The sequence below is a fragment of the Microcebus murinus genome, chromosome 14, assembly GCF_040939455.1.
Source record: "Microcebus murinus isolate Inina chromosome 14, M.murinus_Inina_mat1.0, whole genome shotgun sequence".
In the NCBI taxonomy this organism is placed as follows: Eukaryota; Metazoa; Chordata; class Mammalia; order Primates; family Cheirogaleidae; genus Microcebus; species Microcebus murinus.
In genome coordinates this window covers 47,100,374-47,122,712 of record NC_134117.1, presented here as the reverse complement: position 1 = coordinate 47,122,712, position 22,339 = coordinate 47,100,374, and the positions used below count along the sequence as shown (strand labels likewise).

The following is a 22,339-nucleotide window of genomic DNA, read 5'->3' as shown; positions in this document are numbered from 1 at the left end:
TAGGGTTATTAGAAATTGAATCTGATCTTTTAAAATTTTTGTCTCATAATATTTTTTCCTCAGTGCCCATTATTAGCTGGATGTGGAGGATGTGTAAATGTTTCCTAAGTTCTTAGAAAGTTTAGAGGCTGTTGCAGTTGGAGATCAAGTTTGGCTGCATTTAACTGAAAATTCAGGTAACAGTGGTTAGCAAAATAGGTAAAGTATTCCTTGTCATAAGAAGTCCAAAAGTAGACATTCTAGAGCTGATGTGGTCACTTAGGGATGCTGCTATTGAAGACAGGGTTATTTTCTTGATTTTTCTCACAGTCGGCCACAGTATAGCTAATACTGTTCTGCTTTCCTTAGTTTAGCTCCAGGCAGGCAGGAGGCTTATATCACCTTAGGTTGCCCTTAGTTCAGGAGCTTTCTAAGAAACATCACCCCAAGTCATCTCAAATCTTATATCTTGTTTTCCAGATTCACGTTACATTGCTCTCTCTCTTCCAGGATCCTGGAAAATTTAGGATAGGCTATTTTTGCCTCTAACAAAATCAGTGTTCTTTTGGAAAGAAAGCAGGAGTAGATGGATAAGTTCCTGCCTCAGAAACCACTATACTTTAGGAGACTTACCCCCATAGATTGGACCTTCTTATTTTTCATAACTGTATCCCTTCTGAAACCATAAACTACAATATATCATTCTTAAGAGTTTCAGTATGTTAATCTTAGCCCTATTTTTTCTCCTGGGCTTTTATTCCCTTAACTTCCTCAATATTTAATTTGGTCCTTTTGAATGGAATATAATCATAAACCCCTTCAGATGTTTTGAAGGCAAGAGAAGTGATTGTTGTTTGTATTACTTTATTCTAATCATAATCTTTTATTGTCATATTCTGTCATTCCTACCTTTCACAAGTCAGTAGATATACTTTGGTCATAAAGTCTATAATTTCTGAATTTGTTTTCATCACCTTTCACATTGGTTTTATTGTGACTAATACAGGCTTTTGGTCATTATCATGTTTTCAAAATCAGGGCACAGCTATCTTTTTTAAAAAATAGCTTTATTGGAATATAATTTAAATGCCATAAAATTCAGCCTTTTAAAGTATACAATTCAGTGATTTGTAGTATATCACAGAGTTGGGCAACCATGACCTATCTAATTTTAGAACACTTTTGTTACCCTCAGAAGAAAACCCCTACCTATTAACAGTCACTCCCATTCCTCCTGCCTCTCCCCACCACTTCCAGCCCCTGGCATCCACTTCAACTTTCTGTCTTTATGAATATTCTCTATTCTGGACATTTTCATATAAATGAAATTATATAATGTATGTTCTTTTGCATCTGGATTTCTTCCACTTATCTTAATGTTCTTAAGATTTATTCATGTTGTAGCATGCTGTTAGGACAAATTCCTGTCAGACAGTAACAGGAGATACGGTGCAAATATGGTGGTCCCTGGCTTATGGATAAGATATATTGCTGAGAACATCATTTTTATTTTTTGGACATTCTCACTCTGTTGCCTGGGCTAAGTGCAGTGGCATCACCATAGTTTACTGCAACCACAAACTCCTTGGCTCAAGTGACTCTCTTGCTTCGGCCTACTAGGTAGCTGGGGCTACAGGTGTGCACCACCACATCTAGCTAATTTTTGTTTTTTATAGAAAGGGGATCTCATTTTTGCTTAGGCTGGTCTCAAACTCCTGAGTTCAAGGGATCCTCCCACCTTGGCTTCCCAGTCTGCTAGGATTAGAGGTGTGAACCACTATGCCCAGCCCACGAGAACATCTTTAGGTTGCATTTGTATGTAACTCGGATCCCTGAGGAACAACAGTGCATATATGGTAATAACAACAACAACAACAATACTATAATGGATCAGGTGGCAAAGTTACTACATTACTACAGTATCATACTGTAGTAATAATAATATCCTTGTACTGTAATAATAAGTTATAGAAACTATTGTGCTCTGTCTTTTAATTTAAACAGAATATAAAAGCAAACTCATACAAAAAGTTTAGATAGGAAAAAATTTCAAAAAAGAACGTTAAACGTTAACACTCACCTAATGTCTCATCAATGCTAGGCTAATAGGAATGTTATGCTTATTTTGCTCTTATAACCAAATCATTAATAACCTTTTCATGATGAAAAGGTTGATGATTTCATCAAAATACTGCTTTTCACATGTTCTGTTATTCTCACTTTATCCTTTATAATTGTTCTGATAGTTGAGCAACTGAAGCTTGATGCTTTCCCAGTTAATGGATAGTGTCTGGCCTTTCTCTGAACATTTGATTATTTCTACTCTCATTTCTATTGTAATCACCTTTCTCTTTGCCGCAGGCTCACCTGGACTTGCAGTGGACTTCCACTTTGGAGGTATGGTGGTATGGACTTACCAAATCAAATCAAAAAGTTAAGACGAAAGTAATGCTGTGCATAAGTGACTGTATAAACAATGAGACTAGGTGCTAGATTAAAGATTCTGCACAAATGAACTGTTTACACTATGTGGGTTTGTTTACACGTGTGGAAGAAACTAGTTCTCAAATTATTAATTATTGAATTATAAATTATCCTTATGGGAGCCCATTTGTAAGTATGGAATACCATAACCCAGGGACTGCCTGTACTTTCTTCTGTTTTGTGGCTTCTCTTTTCACTCTCTTGATAATGAATGTCCTTTGAAGCAAAAAATTTTTAGTTTTAGTTTAATTTTTAAGGCAAAAAGCCCCATTTATCTATTTTTTGTGATATTGCTTTTGGTGTCACATCTAAGAAAACCATTGTCTAACCCAAGTTCACAAAGATTTTCTTCTAAGAGTTTCACAATATTAGGTCTTACATATTGGTTGCTGATTCTAGTTAATTTTGTATATGGTGTGAAGGGCCCAACTTTATTCTTTTGTATGTGAAATCCACTTTTCCCAGTACTATTGCAGAGACTCTTCTTTCCCCATTGAATTGTCTTGGCACTATACCGTAAGCTTTTAAAAAAATGACTTTGGAAGTAGTATGCATAAATAAACATGATTTTTATTGTTAATGTTGAATCTGGGCATTTAGAAGTGTGGGATAGGTTTATTTTAATCCTTAGATAAGAGCTTATTTGTTTATTTCCAGTGATTAGGATAGCAAATAATTTCTAGTAGGAACTCTGAATATGTTTGTTGAACATATGAATGGTCTTATTGAGAAGAAATTGGGTGAACTTATATGCTTTTGTGACATTCAGCTGGAGATACTAGAATCAGATATTCTTAATTTTAGTTAATACAGTGTTGTAATAATTAAGAGGCACAGAGATGAAAGATTCTTCATTTTGTTTTGAGTTTTCTACTTTGGATTGTGTTAAGTAATCATACCAATTTTGGGATTTGAAGATGCTTCTTTCTCGACTGCAAAACATTCTGGAATAGGAAACACTTGGGCTCTCAAAATTTCATGGTTGCATGTAAGCTACATAACACAGCTTACCTTGACAGATAAGTATTTTTTCTTCCTGTTAGATTCTGAGGTTTAAATAAGAATATTGTAACTATTTCAGAAGTACTTAGATAAAAGCCAAGGACAAGGGAAAAAGCTAAAGATACATGGTAGCCTACTATTAGCATTTTTGAGTTTTAGTTTCTTGCCCTTGTTTCTTTTTTTCTTTGTTCCTCTGTTTTGTTTTGTTTTTTAAGCAACACATTCCAAACTTAGCTTGTTTCTCTTTCTCTTTTCTCCATTGTTCTTAATTTCCTTTTATGTGTTGTTTCCACAGTAACTAACTGGTGAGATAATCATGATCAGTTGTAACTTCAACTGGAGAATGGTTTCATTCCAGTATATGTTTCAAGTGCTTATAAGCACTTGAAGCACTTGAAGTTTCCAGTCTAGTTCCAAACCCTGCTTCTATATAGGAAAAATTTAGTTCCCTCTTCACTAGGAAAGGAATTCTAAGGACCAGAACTTAAAAAATATTCAGTTCATTTCTTTGACCTGTTGAGTACTGTTCCTATAATTCAAGGAGTAGTGAATATTTTGTAACTAATCTTTCAATCTTTGTGAAATAATTTATAAAATTTAATTGATGCTTTTATCAGTATTAATGCAGATTAACTCATGAAATAAAACATGTTACACTAGTAGAATTATGTAATATTTATTTATTTGTTTATTTATTTATTTATTTATTGGAGACAGAGTCTCATTTTTTTTTTTTTTGAGACAGAGTCTCTCTTTGTTGCCCAGGCTAGAGTGAGTGCCGTGGCATCAGCCTAGCTCACAGCAACCTCAAACTCCTGGGCTCAGGCAATCCTCCTGCCTCAGCCTCCCGAGTAGCTAGGACTACAGGCATGTGCCACCATGCCCAGCTCATTTTTTCTACATATTTTTAGTTGACCAATTAATTTCTTTCTATTTTTAGTAGAGACGGGGTCTCGTTCTTGCTCAGGCTGGTGTCAAACTCCTGAGCTCCAACGATCCGCTGCCTCGACCCCCCAGAGTGCTAAGATTATAGACGTGAGCCACCGCACCTGGCCAGAATTATGTAATTTTTAAAATCAGAGTTACAAAGAATATTCTTAGGTAAAATATACATTTGCATAAGGAATTTTTTTGAAATAATTGATGTAGTTCCTTTTACTAGAAAAAGGAAAATGTTGTCATGCTTTTAAGATGACTTGTTTTTTATCTCTTCCCCCGCCATATGAGTTACTTCTTAAAATTTATCTTTGCTAAATTAATCAGCTGTCTTAATATATTTTAAATATTGTATATAACAAATGCTGTTTTAAGTGTAGCTAACATTACTTACCATATCATAAACGATATTTATTAACCATGATGTCTTAAAGTTATTTTTATATCTGTGTACTTTTAAAGAAAATAATAGAAGCAAAGAAAATAATTAAAACATATGATTAGTAGTTTTATACTTGATGATAAAGTATAATATTTTTAATTGTGCCAAATCCAGAATGGGGGTGAAGCTAAGTATACTGCTAAGTATACTGCTTATTTCTATTTTTTCCTCTTTTGGAGAAAATAGTCTCTAAAATTAGATTCTCAGGGTAAGGCTTTAAAAAAAAAACAGGCGGTAAAAGAAAAAATTAACATTATATAAGATTTTTGTAAGTATAGTAATCTGTGGCTAATATAAGTGTTAGAAATAATTGTCTTTTCATAGCTAGTACATAGTAATACATACTCTTATGTTTAAGAAACTCTTAAATGCGTGTCACATACTTCTGCATCTTACTGAAAAATAAGGAAATACAGAAACACAATGTAGAAAAATAATGCCTACAAGAATGTATTAAAGTTTGTTTTTAAACTGGTGTGTTTGTGTGTGTTTTTCCTAACATATGTAATAAACATTGACATTCAGTTGGGCCGTGTCCTTGGCCTTCGGAAATCTCCAAATTCAAGAAGAATCATATAGAATAAATTTCAGTTGATGAGGATGTATTTGCAGAGTATTCAGGCATATCAAATGTTTAACTGTCTTTTCAACTTTGACCAAGATTTTGTCATATGATGTGTAATTTGTATGTGGTTTAGAGCAGCCATCTTCAACCTTTTCAGCACCAGAGATTGGTTTCAGGGAAGACAATTTTTCCACAGAGTGGATGAGTGGGAGTTACTCTGTAGCCTTTAGGTTGGGGACTACAGGTTTAGAGAATTGATCGCGAATTTCTTTGTAGATTGTATGGAGACTTATCATCTCATCAGAGGTAACTACCTCTGAATTCTATGTTATGTTTTAAAATTCATCTAAAAATTTTGACTTTCTGGCCTTTCCTGCATGCTTATCAAAAGTAATTTTAAAATGTTTTATAATTTAAACTAATTGGCCAACTGATATATATATATAAAAAAATTAGCCGGGCATGGTGGCGCATGCCTGTAGTCCCAGCTACTCGGGAGGCTGAGACAGAAGGATCGCTCGAGCCCAGGAGTTTGAGGTTGCTGTGAGCTAGGCTGACGCCACGGCACTCACTCTAGCCTGGGCAACAAAGCGAGACTCTGTCTCAAAAAAAAAAAAAAAAAAAAGGACATTTGAGCGAGCCACTTTAAAATGACAGTGACCTATTCATATAAATAATTGTTTAATATGAAGATATTTTGTTATTCACTTCGAAATTATGGATGATCATATATCTGATAATGGTTCAATATCCAAAATATATAAAAAAGTTCTAAAATTCAACAGGGAAACAACTCAATTTAAAAATGGGGAAAGGACTTGAATAGAAATTTCTGGAAGGAAAAGGTAAAATTGGCAATAGGTACATGAAAAGATCCCCAGTATCTTTAGTCTTTAAAGACTAAAATGTAAATCAAAACCGCCATGAGCTACTACTTCACACTAAGATGGCTATAATTAAAAAACAAAACCTGAAAAAACTGGAAAATATCAACTGTTGACAAAGATGTGAAGAAATTAGAGCCTTCATATATTGCCGGTGAGAATGTAAAATGGTTTAGTCACTATGTAAGACAGTTGGTAGTTCCTCAAAAGGCTAAAACATGGAATTACCATGTGACTCAAAATTCCGCTCCTAGGTATTTATCCAAAAGAATTGAAAGCACAGATACTTTACTTGTATGCCAGCAGCATTTTTCACAATAGCCAACAGGCAGAAATAACCCAAATGTCAAACAACAGATATATAAGTTGTATACATACAATGAATATTATTCACCCATAAAAAGGAATGAAGGTGTGGTACAACATGAATTGTGCTAAGTGAAATAACCCACACACAGAAGAAGAAATATTGTATGATTCCACTTCTATGAAGTATCTAGAATAGGCAAATTCATAGAGATTGTAGGTTAGAGGTTACCAGGGACTGAAGAGAGAGGAGAATGAGGAATTATTGCTTAGTGGGTACAGAGTTTCTATTTGAGTAATGAAAATGTTTTGGAAACAGGTAGTGGTGATGGTTGCACAACTGTGTGAATGTAATTAGTGCCATTGAATTATACACTTAAAAATGGTTAAAATGACATTTTGTTTTATATATGGTACCACAATGAAAAAATATACATGATTACCTTTTCACTGAACTGCCCTCAGTTTAGTAATATGGTAATATGCTCTCTGTGCAACAAGCAGCATATAATTTGGGAATCAGATATAACATGTAATGTCCAATGATTAGGTCAACCAGAGAGATTCCTGCTTTGAAAAGATAGGAATGGAATTAATATCTTTTAAAAAAGTGCTTAGGCGAAGTGGAAAATAGACATTCTAGATAGAGGGAATCTCATAAGCAAGTATGAAATGGTAAAATAGATACATCAGTAGATAAATTAATGTGGGCAAGTGGGGGGTGTTCCTTTTTTAATACATGTGTGTTTTTTTGTTTGTTTTTGGTTTTTTTTTTTGAGACAGAGTCTTACTCTGTTGCCCGGGCTATAGTGCCATGGCGTCAGCCTAGCTCACAGCAACCTCAAATTCCTGGGCTTAGGCAATCCTTCTGCCTCAGCCTCCCGAGTAGCTGGGACTAAGGGCATGTGCCACCATACCTGGCTAATTTTTTCTATATAATTTTAGTTGGCCAATTAATTTCTTTCTGTTTTTAGTAGAGACAGTGTCATTCTCTTGCTCAGGCTGGTTTCGAACTCCTGGCCTTGAGCAATCCTCTTGCCTCTTGCCTCTGCCTCCCAGAGTGCTAGGATTACAGGCGGCCAATACATGTTGTTTTTATAATAAATGGCTTCTATCTCTCCTGTAATCTCAAATAATTTTTCATTGTGTTTTTATACTAATACTTTGTATTTTTTAACCTTTTAAAAAAATGTGAAATGGAACTGTATGAGTCTGCTAGTGTTGGCATAGCAAAATACTATAGACTGGGTAGCTTAAAAATAGGAATTGATTTTCTCAACAGTTCTGGAGGCCAGAAGTTGAAGATCAAGGTGCCATAAGGGTTGGTTTCTGGTATAGGCTCTCTTCCTGGCTTGCAGATGGTTGCTCTTGTGCTGTGCCCTCACATGGCCTTCTCTGTGGGAGGTGAGGAAGAAAGGGGAGGGGGAGCTCTGGTGTCTCTTCCTCTTACAAGGATACCAGTCTTAATCGGATTTCACATCAGGGTCCCACCCTTATGACCTCATTTATTCATGATTATCTCCTTAAATGCCCTATCTCCAAATATGGTCACATTGGGGGTTAGGGTTTCAACATACGAATTTGTGGGGGACATAGTTGCATTTATAACAATACAGAAAAGTACACGGAGTAGAAATGTACAGCTCAGTTAATTATTGCAAAACAAACACCTGTGTAACTATCCTCCAAATCAAGAAATAGAACATTACCAGCACCTCAGAAACTTCACCAGTTTAGCTTCCCAGTCATTACAACTCTTTCTTCTACCTAGAAGATAAAGGCCAACCTGATTTTATGGTGTCAGTTTCCTTGCTTTGCTGTGTAGTTTTGCCATCTAAGATTGTATCTCTAAGCAATGTCTGTATGATCTGCTTCAGTGTCTTTTTTTCATTCTTGTTACTGGTTATTTGTACCTTTTTAAAAATTCTCACCAGAGATTTATCATTTTCACTACTATTCTCAAAAATGGAAGAAAAGTTTTGGTTTTGTCAATCTTCCTTACAGAATATTTGTTTTGTACTTTATCAATTTCTGCTCTGATGTTTATTTTCTTTCGACTTTGATAGAATTTATCTATTTTGCCGTTCTGTTTAGAATTTCCTCAGGTGAATTCTTAGCTCATTTTCCCCCAGTCTCCGTTAATAAGTACATTTAAGCCTTTCAATTCTCCTCTGTTCTTTAGCTGTGATCAACAATTTTTGATATGTAGCACTCTTGTTGGCATTTGGTTTTACAGGGATACTTGTAAATAATTTTTATTTGTCCTACTGGTATTTCTTCATGTTACCATATCTTTTCATGTGCTTGTTTATCTTGTATGTGGGGCCCTTTTTCTGAAAAATTAATTGTAGAAATAAAGCCTGGGATGATACTATTTTTCTCTGTAGGGAATTTATATTTGTTTCATCCAGGTCTCTGGTTATAGGAATATCTGATTAATTATCTTATTCTGAGTGTAATTTGAGATTTTCTGAGACACCTTGATTACTTAAAGCTATACTGCAGACCATGCAAAAACGGACTTAATTCTGGGTCACTCTAGCTCCTAGGATATAGCCTTTCTGAGTTCTTACTTAAGTAGGGGACTTATCATGGTCTTTGCCTTTTGTGGTTCCTAGATTTGAACTTTGTTAGATCTGTTCTGGGAAGTCACCAAGTGTATTGCCTGGCCTTTCAGCCCCAGGGCAAAAGTAGCTGACAGTGCTCTGTTTATTTATCTTTGTGGGTTTTTCACTTTTTCAGGTTCTTGGCTCAGTAATTTCTCTGCTATTAGTGGTTGGCTTTAAAAAAGCCAAACTTAAAATATATTTCATGTAGATTTTTAATTGTCATGGTAGTGGTGATGAAGATCTGAAATATACAGAACTCCCACATGGTATTTTAATTATTTGTTCACATGTATGTCTTTTCAGTAGAGTGGCCTTTTATTGTTCATAACTTAGCTTGTGGCAATGTCTGATACATAGTAAGTGCATAGAAAATATTGACTGGTTTGGGCATGGCTTAAAAATAATTATGTAGGTATACTTTCCCTTGAGCCTTCAAGGAAAAATGAGAATGAAAATCTGATTGTTTTGTTTCTTATAATACATGGAGTACCAGACATAATAAATTTGTTTTCATTTTTTTTCAATCTTTGATCATTTAAGAAAAGAGACAGACATAATAAATTTGAATGTTATGTTATTGGCAGTAGAAAATCATGGAGTGATTTCTGAACAACTGCTCAGTGCCATTTAAACGTTGTTAAAAGGGAGATTAATATGAAAAGTGTGTGCAGGATGGATTTTCTTTTTGTCAGGATGCATGCAAGTATCCTCTAGTATGGGAGTTTTCAAACTGTGCTCCCCAGACCAATAGCATCAGCATTACCTGGGAACTTGTTAGAAATGCAGATTATCTGGCCCTACCTCAGATCTTCTGAATCAGAAACTCTAGAGGTGTGGCCTAGCAGTCTGTGTTTTAAAAGCCCTCATTGGGATTCTGATACACGCCTAAATTTTTGAGCTACTGCTGTAATAGAATAAAAACAGAATATGATTTTGACTTAGGCTGCTTAAAAGCTGAAAATTATTTATATATGATGATAATATTCTTAGAAAATATTTAACATAGTCCCAATTTTTGTGTTCCTTTATAATTAAATTATAAGCCTATGTAAATTAGTAAGGTTATTAGAACAAAATTAACACCTTAAATAGTTGAGTTCTTTGAAAAATAAAAACTTGTCTTTGTTACACAGGAAAATTATGTGGTTCTAAATGTTGACAATAATTGGCTTATTCCAGTGTCTTGCAGTATTGCTGAGGAGTAGCTTGTTTAAGGAACCAACTTTTTTTAAACATAATATCATTAGAAGTAAGTTCTATTTTTTCATTGTTAGGAAGGAAATGCTTTCCATAAAAAATATGGTAGAAGGTCTGTGATACATGGCATAGTCACAGAGACAGTTTTATTATCCATAGTTTCCTAGTCAGTTTTAACATTTTTAAATGAGGCCCAAGATTCCTATATTACATAAAAGTATTAACATTAAGCTTTTTAAAAAAAGCTGCAGTAGTCACTTGATCATTCAAATTTTGCTCATGAATTTTCTGAGGACCATTTGACAAAGTGTAATCTAGGATTTAAAACTATGCATTCGTGATTAGGCAAGCTTATAATAAAGGGCATATTTTAAATCTTTGTCATTACTTTATCGCCATAGTATGCTTATCAAAACTTTGGCAGTGGTTTGAGTATTTAATTACATAATATGGTACTTGGAAGGAAAAAGCATTTTAACTTTTAGATTTATCCTTAATATTTCCGTTTTAAAAGACCCAATATAGTATAGTACCTTATCTATGTACATTAAGCATGCTTATTATATTTGTTTTAACTCTCATTCTGTTATGGTCAGTTACTTGTTCAAATAATTGGTTAAGTTCCCTAAGTTGTAGACTGTGGAATGTTTTCAAGATGAAAAATTTTTTCCAAAGTAGGTGACATGAGTCACTTTTATCACAGAAAAATCTGAATGTTCCTGTGACAAATTTAGTATTAACAACATAGCTTCTTGTGAACTCAGTCACCTAATAATGTGAATTTAGTTGCAAAATGAATCTCTCTCTCTGAATTAAGTGACCCACTGTTATATTTTCTTACTCATAAAAAAAGAATTATACCTATAGATATTTATTGTTAAAAATTTCATGTGGTCATATATGGCACTTTTTTTGCAGTGTGAAATTTAAAAATTAGGTATTTTTTGCCAAATAGAAGTAGAATTTTATATACATACTTGGTGAACATAGTAAACCTAATTTTAGGTTAACATACAAGTTACAAGTAGAATTTTTAAAGCATTCTTTAAGTGTGAATTATGCTACAATTTATCACAAAGCTAAGTTATGTTTCATTACTTATGTAAAATAGTGTTCTTTGTTTAGCTTCTTATAGTGCTGAGAGAATTGTGTAGTTCCATTGATTGGTTCCATGCAATGGAAATCTGACCTTTAGCAGATGTTTGAGAAATTGCCAGCACAGCACGATTAGCCAACTAGACAGTTTTTCCCTTGTTATTTGACAGCCCTTTCATGGTTTAGTTAACATGCCAAAGAAATGTTTAAACTCTTTTTCATAATATCAGAAGCTTTCTAAAATATTAAGAACACATTGAAAAAATTGATAAAATGAAAGATTTTATTGCCAAATCATGGATTGTAATTTCAGCTAATTTTTATGTGTTCACTTATTTAAAAAACTAAGAAAATCCTGATTATTGAGTGTATAATATTTTACTTTGTAATTTAAAGTATTTTTGCCTATGAAATTGTTATTAATTATCTGTTATTTTTTTCCCTTGGTCATATTTTCCTTGTACAGTTTAAACATTACTACATGTTTCTCTTAGTTTTAGTGATCTTATTTAGTTGTATCATCTTTAGTTATAAGTATCCTCTTTAGTTGTAAGTATCTTTTAAAAATAATAGACGTTGTAATAGAGGTTAAATATATCACAGAGCAGTTATCCTATCTGGAACTTCTAGCTATTAATGGGACAGAGTGTTGTATGAATACACGTTAAGGCCTCTTCTCTGAAGGACAGTATTTTTTAGAGAATGAAATGGGCTCAGCTGTGTATTTGTGGGAGTTTTCAGCAAGAACACTGTAAGCTCTGTTTTCTTTAACTTCTTTGATTGAGTGTACAGGAAGGGGGAAAAGGAATGCCTTAATGTTTGAGAATTAAGTGATGAATTAACAGTACCATCAGTTGCCAGACTGTATCTTTTTCTGCAGGTGCTGAGTTTCCATAGGGCATTGCAGTTGCTTTTCCTTGTGTCAGATATGGGAAGAAAGATTTTTAAGGAAAGTTTAAGGAATATGATCTTATATGGTTTCATTTTATAATTTTATAGCCATTTTGTATTTCTTAGGTTTATATACTGAATTAGTTCTTCTGGAGGATTATGATTTGTTTGAAGATAGAGTAAATTCTAAGGGAAAGGAAAATAGTTAGCATTTACTACTGCATTTAGATTCTTCTTGTATCTCTAAATGCTAGAATCACAGTCATCCTTTGGGCAAGGTGTTCACATTTTGAGAGTTGTGAGGAAATGAAACAAACTATATCCATGTGGTGATCTGGTTAGACTTGAGATCTGTAAATTGAGATATCTAAAACAGAATGTATAACACACAGCATCAAGTATACTTTTTTTTTTAAGACAGTGTCTCACTCTGTTGCCTGGACTAGAGTGCAGTGGCATCCTCGTAGCTCACTGCAGCCTCCAGCTCCTGGGCTTATGTGATCCTCCTGCCTCAGTCTCCCAAAGTTGTAGGATCACAGGCATGAGCCACCACTGTGCCTGGCCAAGTATACTTTTTAAGGTTTAGAAAAAAAGAAGCTGCTTACTGAGAAAGCTAAGTAGATAAAGTTTTCATAATTTTTAATAATTTTGGAAGAATATATAGTCTTCATAGAATACTTTTAAGAAATCCAGAATCTTTGTAAAAGTGGATACCTTTCAGTCTTTCAGTGTTTATCAATTACTCTTTGCTCAGCTTTTTCAGGTTTTGATATAATCAGTTAACCTTTTATTTTATTTGAGTCATCTCATATTTGTCAGTGTTTGTAATTTTGAAATTCTGTGATTTTTATCACAAATTTTACACATGTCTTTTATTCAGCCTTTAATCTGAATTAAGGAAGAAATCCAGGGAGAGAAGTTTAAAAATTCAATGCTTCCTAAAATTAAAGGATTTGCTTAATTTCATTTTCATTGCATTTCTTATCACACACACAAAAGCCTCTGGCATTATTTTATTTATCATTTGATAACCTTTTTTTGTCTCCTAACTAAATCAAAGAAAATTTACCCAGCAGTATAAGGCAGATGTGAAGGGCCTTTTCTCTAACCAGAAGGGAATTTAGGAAACTATTTAAATAAAGATTTCCTCCTTCCCAGTAGTTACTTCTGTCTAACATGCAGTTTTCCTACAGTATGAGATTTTGTAACTCTGCTCAAGAAATCCATCTTAAAATAGACACATGTTAAAATATATGTCATAAATTTTTAAAATGTTTTTAACATAGATAAGTTCATTTCTCATTAATACCATATATTTAAGATGGCAAAACACAAAGAGAATAACAACTTATTTTGGTATTCATCAGCAGACATATTAAAGTCCCAACAATTCTGTCTCATCAAAATAGTGAAGAGTGCTTGTCTGTGATCTGCTTTTTTATCATCTCTTTAAGATGAATACACAGACACATATTAGAAGATGAGATCACTTAGCAATTTAGAAATTATATTGTGTATTTTTCTGTCTGCTTGATTAAAGATAGTGCTGAACTTGGTCTTTCAATAGGAATTTATTTAGCAACAATTTTGTGGTTATTATAATATGTGCACTGTATGTTTTGGATTTTCCCTTATTTATTTTAATCAAATCATACATAATATGTAAGTACAGTTGACCGTTGAACAACATGGATTAGAACTGTGAGGGTCCACTTATATGCAGATTTTTTCAATAAATACGTTTCAAAATTTTTCGGAGATTGGCAACAATTTGAAAAAACTCGCAAGCAAACCATGTAGCATAGAAATGCTGAAAAAAATTAAGAAAAAGGTAGTAATGAATGCATATAATATTAGGTAATTAAATATGAAATGTCCAAGTTTGAATCAAAGGTTTAGTTTATTACACCACAAACAAGAAGCAGTACAGTTAATCAAAGTATGTGCCTAGACTATTGACACAGTTTTGCCACCTTAAGGAAAGCTTGCCTTATGCCAGCTGTGAAGAAGCCTGGAGAGCAAGTGGTGATGAAATTGTGAAAGGCATTTTCCACAGCTTGTTGAGAACTGAATATTTTTCCTTGAAAGAAATGGTAGTCAGTTGGTGCAAGGTCTGGTGAATATGGTGGGTGACAGAGAGTTTCCAAGCCCAGCATTACACTGGTTCCATAATGGAACTCATATTCAAAAATAACACAAAGTTTTTACTTATCCATGGTTTCACAAAAATTGCTCCAAAAAAATTTTGCAAGATAATCATAAGCCAAAATGTGCTTTTGAAAGAATGAGGATGTACCTTCACAATTTAAAAAAAAAAAAAAAACAAGAAGTGTCAAAGTGAAATGTCATAGATATCAACTGTCAAACTTAGTACTTAAGGAAATTGGACATTTCCTACTTAATAACCTAATATATGTAGATACTGGTCTGTTTCATAATTTACTAATGTAAAATAGACATAAATCTATTATAAAACTTAAAATTTATCAAAACTTATACACAAACACAAACTGTACATGGCATCATTTACACTTGGGAAAAATGTAAACAAATATAAGGATGCTGCATAAAATTAACTGCAGTACATCGTTTAGTACTGTGATAATTTTGTAGCTACCTCCTGTTGCTTTTGTGGTGAGCTGCCAATATCAACTTTAAGTACCATGTGACACTAATCATCTCCATGTGAGCAGTTTATTTCTTCAGTAAATTGTGTATCACAGTAAAAAATGATCTCTTGATTTCTCATGTTTCTCTCACATTTTCATCATGTTTAGCACAATATCATAAATCTTGGATAAGACAGGGCCCATATGAAGTGCCACTAGTGATGCTGGAAGTGCTTCCAAGAAACAAAGTCATGATATTAGGAGAAAAAATTGAATTGCTTGATATGTACCTAGATTGAGGTCTACAGTTCTGGTTGCCTGTCATTTCAGACAAACCATTCATTTTGTAAACAGACAGTGTAAACTTATGGGATTGATACATACAGCACAGAACTGTAAATGTATTTTATGGAACTCCTGGCTTCCTGCTTGGGCCTCCCAAAGTGCTAGGATTATAGGCGTGAGCCACCTCTGCCAGCCATGTAAATGTATTTTCTCTTCCTTATGGTTTTCTCAATAACATTTTCTTTTCTCTAGCTTACTTTGTTGTAAGAATATAGTATACATATAATACACAAAGTATCTATTAATTGTTTATGTTATGAGTCAGACTTTCAATGGGAGCTAGGCTCTTAGTAATTAATTTTGGAAGTAGTTAAAAGTTACATGTGGCTTTTTGACTTTGTGCAGGGTCAGTGTCCCTAACCACTGCATTGTTCCAGGGTCATTCATACATAGCTCTTTGTGTTTTTTTTAAAACACATTTTTATCTGCTCATGTAACTACCACCCAGACCAAAATAGAGAATGTTTTCAATGCACCATAGCTAACCTCATACCTCTTCCCAGTCTTTGCTTCCCCTCTATTTCTTGTATCACTGAAGATGAGATTTGCCTTTGTTGAATTTCATATAAATGCAATCATTAATTAACTTTTTGAACTCAGTATAATATCTGAGAAATTATTATCATATTAGTTGAAATTATTTATTGTATTAGTTTTCTAGGGCTGCCATAACAAATCATCACAAACTTGATGGGTTTAAAACAACAAAAATTTATTCTGTTGCAGTTGTGGAGGCCAGATGTCTGAAATCAAGGTGTTGGCAGTATGGTGTTCTCTCTAAGGGCTCTAGGACAGAATTCTTCCTTGCTACATTATCTGAGAATGTGTCTCTGGGGACATTTTGATTCTTGGTTTCTGTCTCTAGAAATCAGAGAGGATAAATTTTTATTATTTTAAGCAATCAAGTGTTTTGATGATTTGTTATAGCAGCCCTAGGAAACTAATATATTTATCCATATTATTAAATCTACCAGTAGTTCATTCTTTGTATTGCTATGTATATACTCTGTTGTAGAAATACATCACTATTTAGCCATTCTCCAAATGATGGGCATTTGGATTTACAGTTTTTGGCTTTTGAATAAAAGTATATATTCATTTTTAAATTTTAGTAATTTAATGGGTGTGTAGTAGTATCTTACTGTAATTTTAATTCATATGTTCTTGATGAGTACCTTTTTATATGCTTATTGGCCATTTGGATATATACACTCCTAGAAGTGCCTGATCAAGTCTTATGTCCATTTAAAAAATTGTCTTTTTCTCTTTGATTCATAGGAGGTCTTTATATATTATCAATACAAGTCACTGACAGGAGGACTGAGATTATATTGAGGCAAATTTGCAAATTTAAGGAGTCACTTGCTTTTGATTTCCTGTGTTCCTGGATTGCATTTCCCCAAAGCATCCCTGTGGTTCCCTCTCTAATTCAACATTATCCAAATATTTTTTCATTAGAAAGTCCATCATATCTAAAATAGCACTGCATTCTTCTGTCATTCTATTATTTTAGACCTCAGTTTTCCTTCACAGGAGTTATCACCAGCTGACATACACATATGTGTATGCTTTCTTATTTTTAGACTTTTGTTCTCCAAAATAAAATATATTCTTTGAGAACTTGGGCTTTGTTTTTTAATCTACTCTTGTTAACTCTGTTCCTACAGGAATGTGTGGCACATAATAAGGCCTAAATAAATATTTAATTATTATTAAAATAGGGATGTTGGGAGGAGCAAGTATTGACAAAAAAGGATGAGTTCCATTTTAGACATGCTAAATATGTATAGGGAGTAATACAGGTGAGTGATTGAATTAGGTCATGAATCAGCAAACATTTTCTATAAATATTAAATATTTTATGCTTTGCAAGCCTTGTGGTCCCTATAACAACCACTGAACTCTAATGTTGAAGTGAAGAAAGTATCCAAGGTCAATACATAAATGAAAGTGGCAGTGTTTCAATAAATGGTTTTTTTTTTTTGAGACAGAGTCTGACTTTGTTCCCCAGGCTAGAGTGAGTGCAGTGGCATCAGCCTAGCTCACAGCAACCTCAAACTCCTGGGCTCAAACGATCCTGCTGCCTCAGCCTCCCGAGTAGCTGGGGCTACAGGCATGCGCCACCATGCCCCGCTAATTTTTTTTCTAGATATGTTAGTTGGCCAATTAATTTCTTTCTGTTTATAGTAGAGACAGGGTCTCGCTCTTGCTCAGGCTGGTTTTGAACTCCTGACCTAGAGCAATCCGCCCACCTCGGCCTCTCAGAGAGCTAGGATTACAGGCGTGAGCCACTGCACCCGGCCTGAAATAGTTCTATGTCCTAGGGAACTCTGGAGTTCTAGTCAAGAAAAGTGGGAGAGCCACATCTTCCAATATGAAACAAGTCCACACATTTCCAGGTTCAGTAATCACAACATTAAAATTACTGTTTACTGTAGAACTCAAAGAGAAAGACAAGTAAATCCTGTGCCCCATCTAAAGAAGTTTTCAGATATGAAAATTGCTAAATAAAATTTACAGCAGGCCATTGTTTTGGACTAAATTGTACTAGGTCCAACCAACCAGATCAAACCAGAATGGAGTCACTTGTGCTAGGTGCTACATAATCAAACTGAACTTTAAATGGGCTAGTTTTCCAAAAAACAGGAGACTCACAACAACTGACAAAAAGGGGCCCAGTCTACCTAAGTCAGCATGATAAGAGAGTCCTCACTGCTTTAGTCCTATAAGGAAAGTAACTTTGAAAGAACCAATCTGTTTTTTTCCCCATGTTCAGCCATTTACTGGGACTATAAAGCCAACCCTCTCTGCTTAGCTCTGTGGAGTGCCCATTTGTTTTATATATGGGATGCTTCCTGATTCATTAATCGCTTTTAAATAAAATCATAGCAAAAAGAAATTGCTAATTCAAGGAAGGGTTAAATAAGGTAAATTGGAAAGATTTTTTGCTTATAGGTTAGAACTGATTTCTAGTTCTGTCTCTGTCATTAAATAATAGTGTGTCTCTGGATCCTTATATAAAATTTTTCTTGTTCTTCTTATGGCAGTTTGGTATTTGCAGTGGTTCTGAAGTTCACAAATACCATTACTTGGATTCACTTCTTCACTCTTCGTTTCCTTGACCATCACTAACTGTTAACCTTTTTTGTTACATTTTGTTAACTTTACAAACATTGGTTCATGTTAGGATAAGTAGAAACCACAAAATGTGATTTAGGAGAAATTCATAGATGTTTTGAGCTGTGGATGCATTTTTTTCTTCAAGTTCATTCACCAACTAAGTGCTTTTCTCTGCATAGAAGCTTTGAAGTACATATGATTAAATTTGTGCCTTGGTAAAATAATGTGTTGTTATGTGTCATGGCATTTGAGAGTCACTTAAAAGTGGTTAAAATATTTTAAATTAGGAGTATCAAGAGTCTACTTGTCATTGGTTTCTCTGATAGATATTTGACAATGCTTCTAGGCATTGAGAAAAAAGGGGCTGTGAGACCTTTTAATATTTCTAGCAGAGAGTTTAGTTCTTTATCTGATCTCTTCTTCTCATTTATTCAAACAGTATTTATTGATTACTTACTATGTCCCAGGTATTGTGTGGCTGAGTACCCTAGACATGATTGTATCCCTCTTAGAGCTTTCTGTCCATGGAAATTGCTTTTTGTACATAGTAAGGTTTCAGTTATAATACAGGTGGTTCCTCATGACCATGCTTTTGAAATGCTAGTAATATTTACTAAACTTTAGTAATTTGTGAAATTTACTTACATAGGAGAGAAGAGAATGTTAAAACAAACACTTAAAAAATTATATTCCCAAAATATCAAGACTAGGTAAAAATGTAAAAACTAAACTTGCGTCTCACCATAAATACTTAATAATATAGTTATAATTTTGGTTAAATGGATACTGGATGTTTACATAATTGTGACCATATCAACATTGCTCTTTGTTGGCTATTTCTATGTACTTGGCACTGATTGAATTGGAGACTCCACAAACTATGTGAAATCCTTTCAGTGTGTTCAGGTGTGTATATTAGATATCCTGTCAATTCTCTCTTCTTTGTGAAATATTTCCTGGGGCTTGGCCCTCCAGTTGTCTTTTGATCTTTTACTATCATCCTGATGATTTCCTTGCCTCTCTGTCTTTTGTTGGATTCTTTTCTGAATTCTGAATTCATAATTCTCTTGTATTGGTGGCATACATCCTCCATCAGTTTCTTTAAAAAGGACTGCTTGGTAGGACATTTTTTGATGGCTTGTTTATCTGCAAATATCTTTATTCTACAGTCAAACTTGACCCTGCCCTGGATATAGAATTCTAGATTAGAGATTAGAAATGATTTTCCTCACAATTTTGAAAGCATTGAGTAGTGTCTTCCAGGTTCTGGTGTTGCTTTTGAAAGTTCAGAAGCCATTCTGGGTTTTGATGTTTTATGTGAAAGAAACTTGTGGGGTCTTTTCTTGCATCTATACTTAGAAATTTCACGATGACATTCCTGGAAGTGCATTGTGATTTTCATCCGTTGAGGTTTGCTCTTGAGGAGTTGCTTTTCAGTTTGGAAATTTGTGAGTTTTAGTTCTGAAAAATTTTCTTTAATTCTTTCTAAGATTCCCTTTTCCGTGTACTTTTTCCCTTTTCTAAAACTTAGTCTTGTGATATTGAACGGTATTGGTCCATTTTTCCCTTTTCTCACCTACATTTTTTTGTTCTAATTTCTGGGAAAATCTCAACTATGTTTTCTAAACTTAGTGCATTTTTCATTTCTGCTATCATAGTTTAATTTCCTAATTTTTTTTGTTGTTGATGTTCTCCAGATGGTTGTATTTTGATAGAGTCCTTTTTTTTTTATTTTTTTTGTCTTTTTGTTATGGTATTTTTCTCAAGCATATTTTTTGGATTGATTTTCTTCTGTATTTAGAGTTGTTGTTTTCTTTCAGTCACTTTTTTCTGTATGTGTTTATCTTTTTACATTTACTGTTTTCCTCACATGAAATGTCTGACAGTTCTTTCTAACTACTCATATTTAATAGGGTGACCACTACAAAAGCAAATTGGGAACTCTGACTATGTGGGTAGAGTTTGTTGATTATAGTCATTCATATATGTATATCTGGAGATCAGATCATTTCCTTGGGGGAATACCGAATGTCTATGTATTTTAGGCCTTTTATCTTAAACTGGTCAGATTTTCCAGAGAAATGTGCTGGTGCTTTTGCCTGGCTTTCAGAGTTATGCCATTTGAGGAAAGACTGGAGATGGAGGGAGGGACTAGTCTTAGACATATTTCATAATATCAGCTTTCACTTAATACTCTTGTTTCAGTAGTATTCTCTGCCCTAAATGTGCTTTAATATGATTCCTGACTCAGAGACCTTGTGATAACCTTGTCTAGGGAATAAGCCTTTTCTACCAAAATGGGAGATAAAGCAGTTGCTAGGCTGGAGTCAGATCTGTGAGTCCAGCTGCTGCTTAAGCAAATGATAGTCAGTTTTCCTATTGGTCCTACTTTACTAAACCTCAACCAATTTTTGAAGCATTGGGGGCTTCTCTGTTGTAAATTGGAGTATTTATCAGCTTTCCCCAATTTTTGCATTTAGGTCAAGCATCATTTATTTCACTAAGTCAGCTATCACTACTGTTACTGCTATTTTAATGTTGATTCTGCTCATTTTTCCAATCTGTTGAAATCTTGGAATCCTCCTCATCCAACATGTTAATGATTCTTCTTAAATTTGAGTCCTACATTCATTTCACAATCTGACTTTTGTATCATCTTAATATCTTGACTAAAGTATAAGGATAGAGCCCTCTGGAATATATTTGAAGATATTCTTTAGTTCTTGTTGAATGTTGTAAGTTATGGTTGTTTATCCACCTATGAGTACTAGTTTTGCTGTTTTATTTAATTACCTTATATTTTATCATTTTACTCCTAAAAATATTTTTGGGATCTTTTCCCACAATATCATGCTTTCCAAAAAGTCTAGTGTTGTATTATTTATACAAGCTTACCTAAAAAGAAGAAATACATTGACAGTGAAAAAAATCAGCATCACTTGTAGTGAAATAAAATTGCCTCCTGGTGTAACTTTTTCTTTTTTAATGCCTTCAAGACATCTTGCAAACATAGTGTTTGGACTTTTGATATGGATAGATATTGATGGATTAAGAACATTTTATACTTGAATTTCTGTGTTTCTTTGATACATATTTTCTAGAAAACATTTTTCTTCATTTTCAAAATCAGTTCATATTAGGAATTGTTTCCTTTTCAATGTTTTATACACATGGGAGATGCATGCCTATTTCAGCTGAGCTTGTGATGATTTAGGCTCTATAGAAAAACGAATTTAAAAAGTGGCTAGGTATTCTCTTACTGTCTTCTTTCCTTATTTCAATTTCATTTACTTTTTAACTATGTTTCTTCTACCTTTTCCAGTTTTCTGCTCAATTCTCCTTGGTGGAGAAGATGGATACAAAACAGCAGGTGTGAGTAGTTCTTTATTCTCTCTGCATCTATTAATATTACATCATCTTTCCCGTGTAATATTCTTGTTTCTTCTTAGCATATCCTCTTACATTTATGCAGCAAATGAGCCTGTTTGTTTTTCCTTTATATTATTTATAACATTTAGAATTGGGAGAATCACTTGAGGCTAGGAGTTCTAGACTAGCTGGGTAACATAAAGAGACCTTATCTCTACAAAAAAATAAAAAGATAAGCTGGGTGTGGTGATACACACCTGTAGTTCCAGCTATTCAGAAGGGTGAGGCAAGGAGAATCAATCTATGAGCATAGGAGTTGGAGGCTGCAGTCAGCTATGATCATACCAGTGCACTCTAGCCTGGATGACAGATTGAGACCCTCTCTCTAAAGGGGGAAAAAAAGGTTCATTGTGGCAATATTTTATAAGATTTATGATATTAATTTTTATGCATTTTTAGTTTATCTCCTTCCATATGTCCTTCCATATGTCCTTCCTTCTATATGT

General features: G+C 33.9%; 1 protein-coding gene across 3 annotated transcripts in view; it reads left to right on the top strand.

Moving 5' to 3' along the window:
• Positions 1-22,339, top strand: part of JMJD1C (jumonji domain containing 1C) — a 329,744-nt gene that overhangs the window by 91,840 nt on the left and 215,565 nt on the right. The window contains exon 2 of one of the 3 annotated variants that reach the window (XM_076010029.1): positions 21,787-21,836. The exons of 1 other annotated variant lie outside the window; for it this stretch is intronic. Coding sequence is in view for 1 of the 2 variants with exons in the window: in XM_076010028.1 (XP_075866143.1) it covers positions 21,765-21,836 (72 nt within the window). In the remaining variant the exon portion in view is untranslated. Of the gene's footprint in view, positions 1-11,895; positions 21,837-22,339 lie in introns of those variants that run through there. One more of the 3 variants, XM_076010028.1, reaches the window with a different exon arrangement.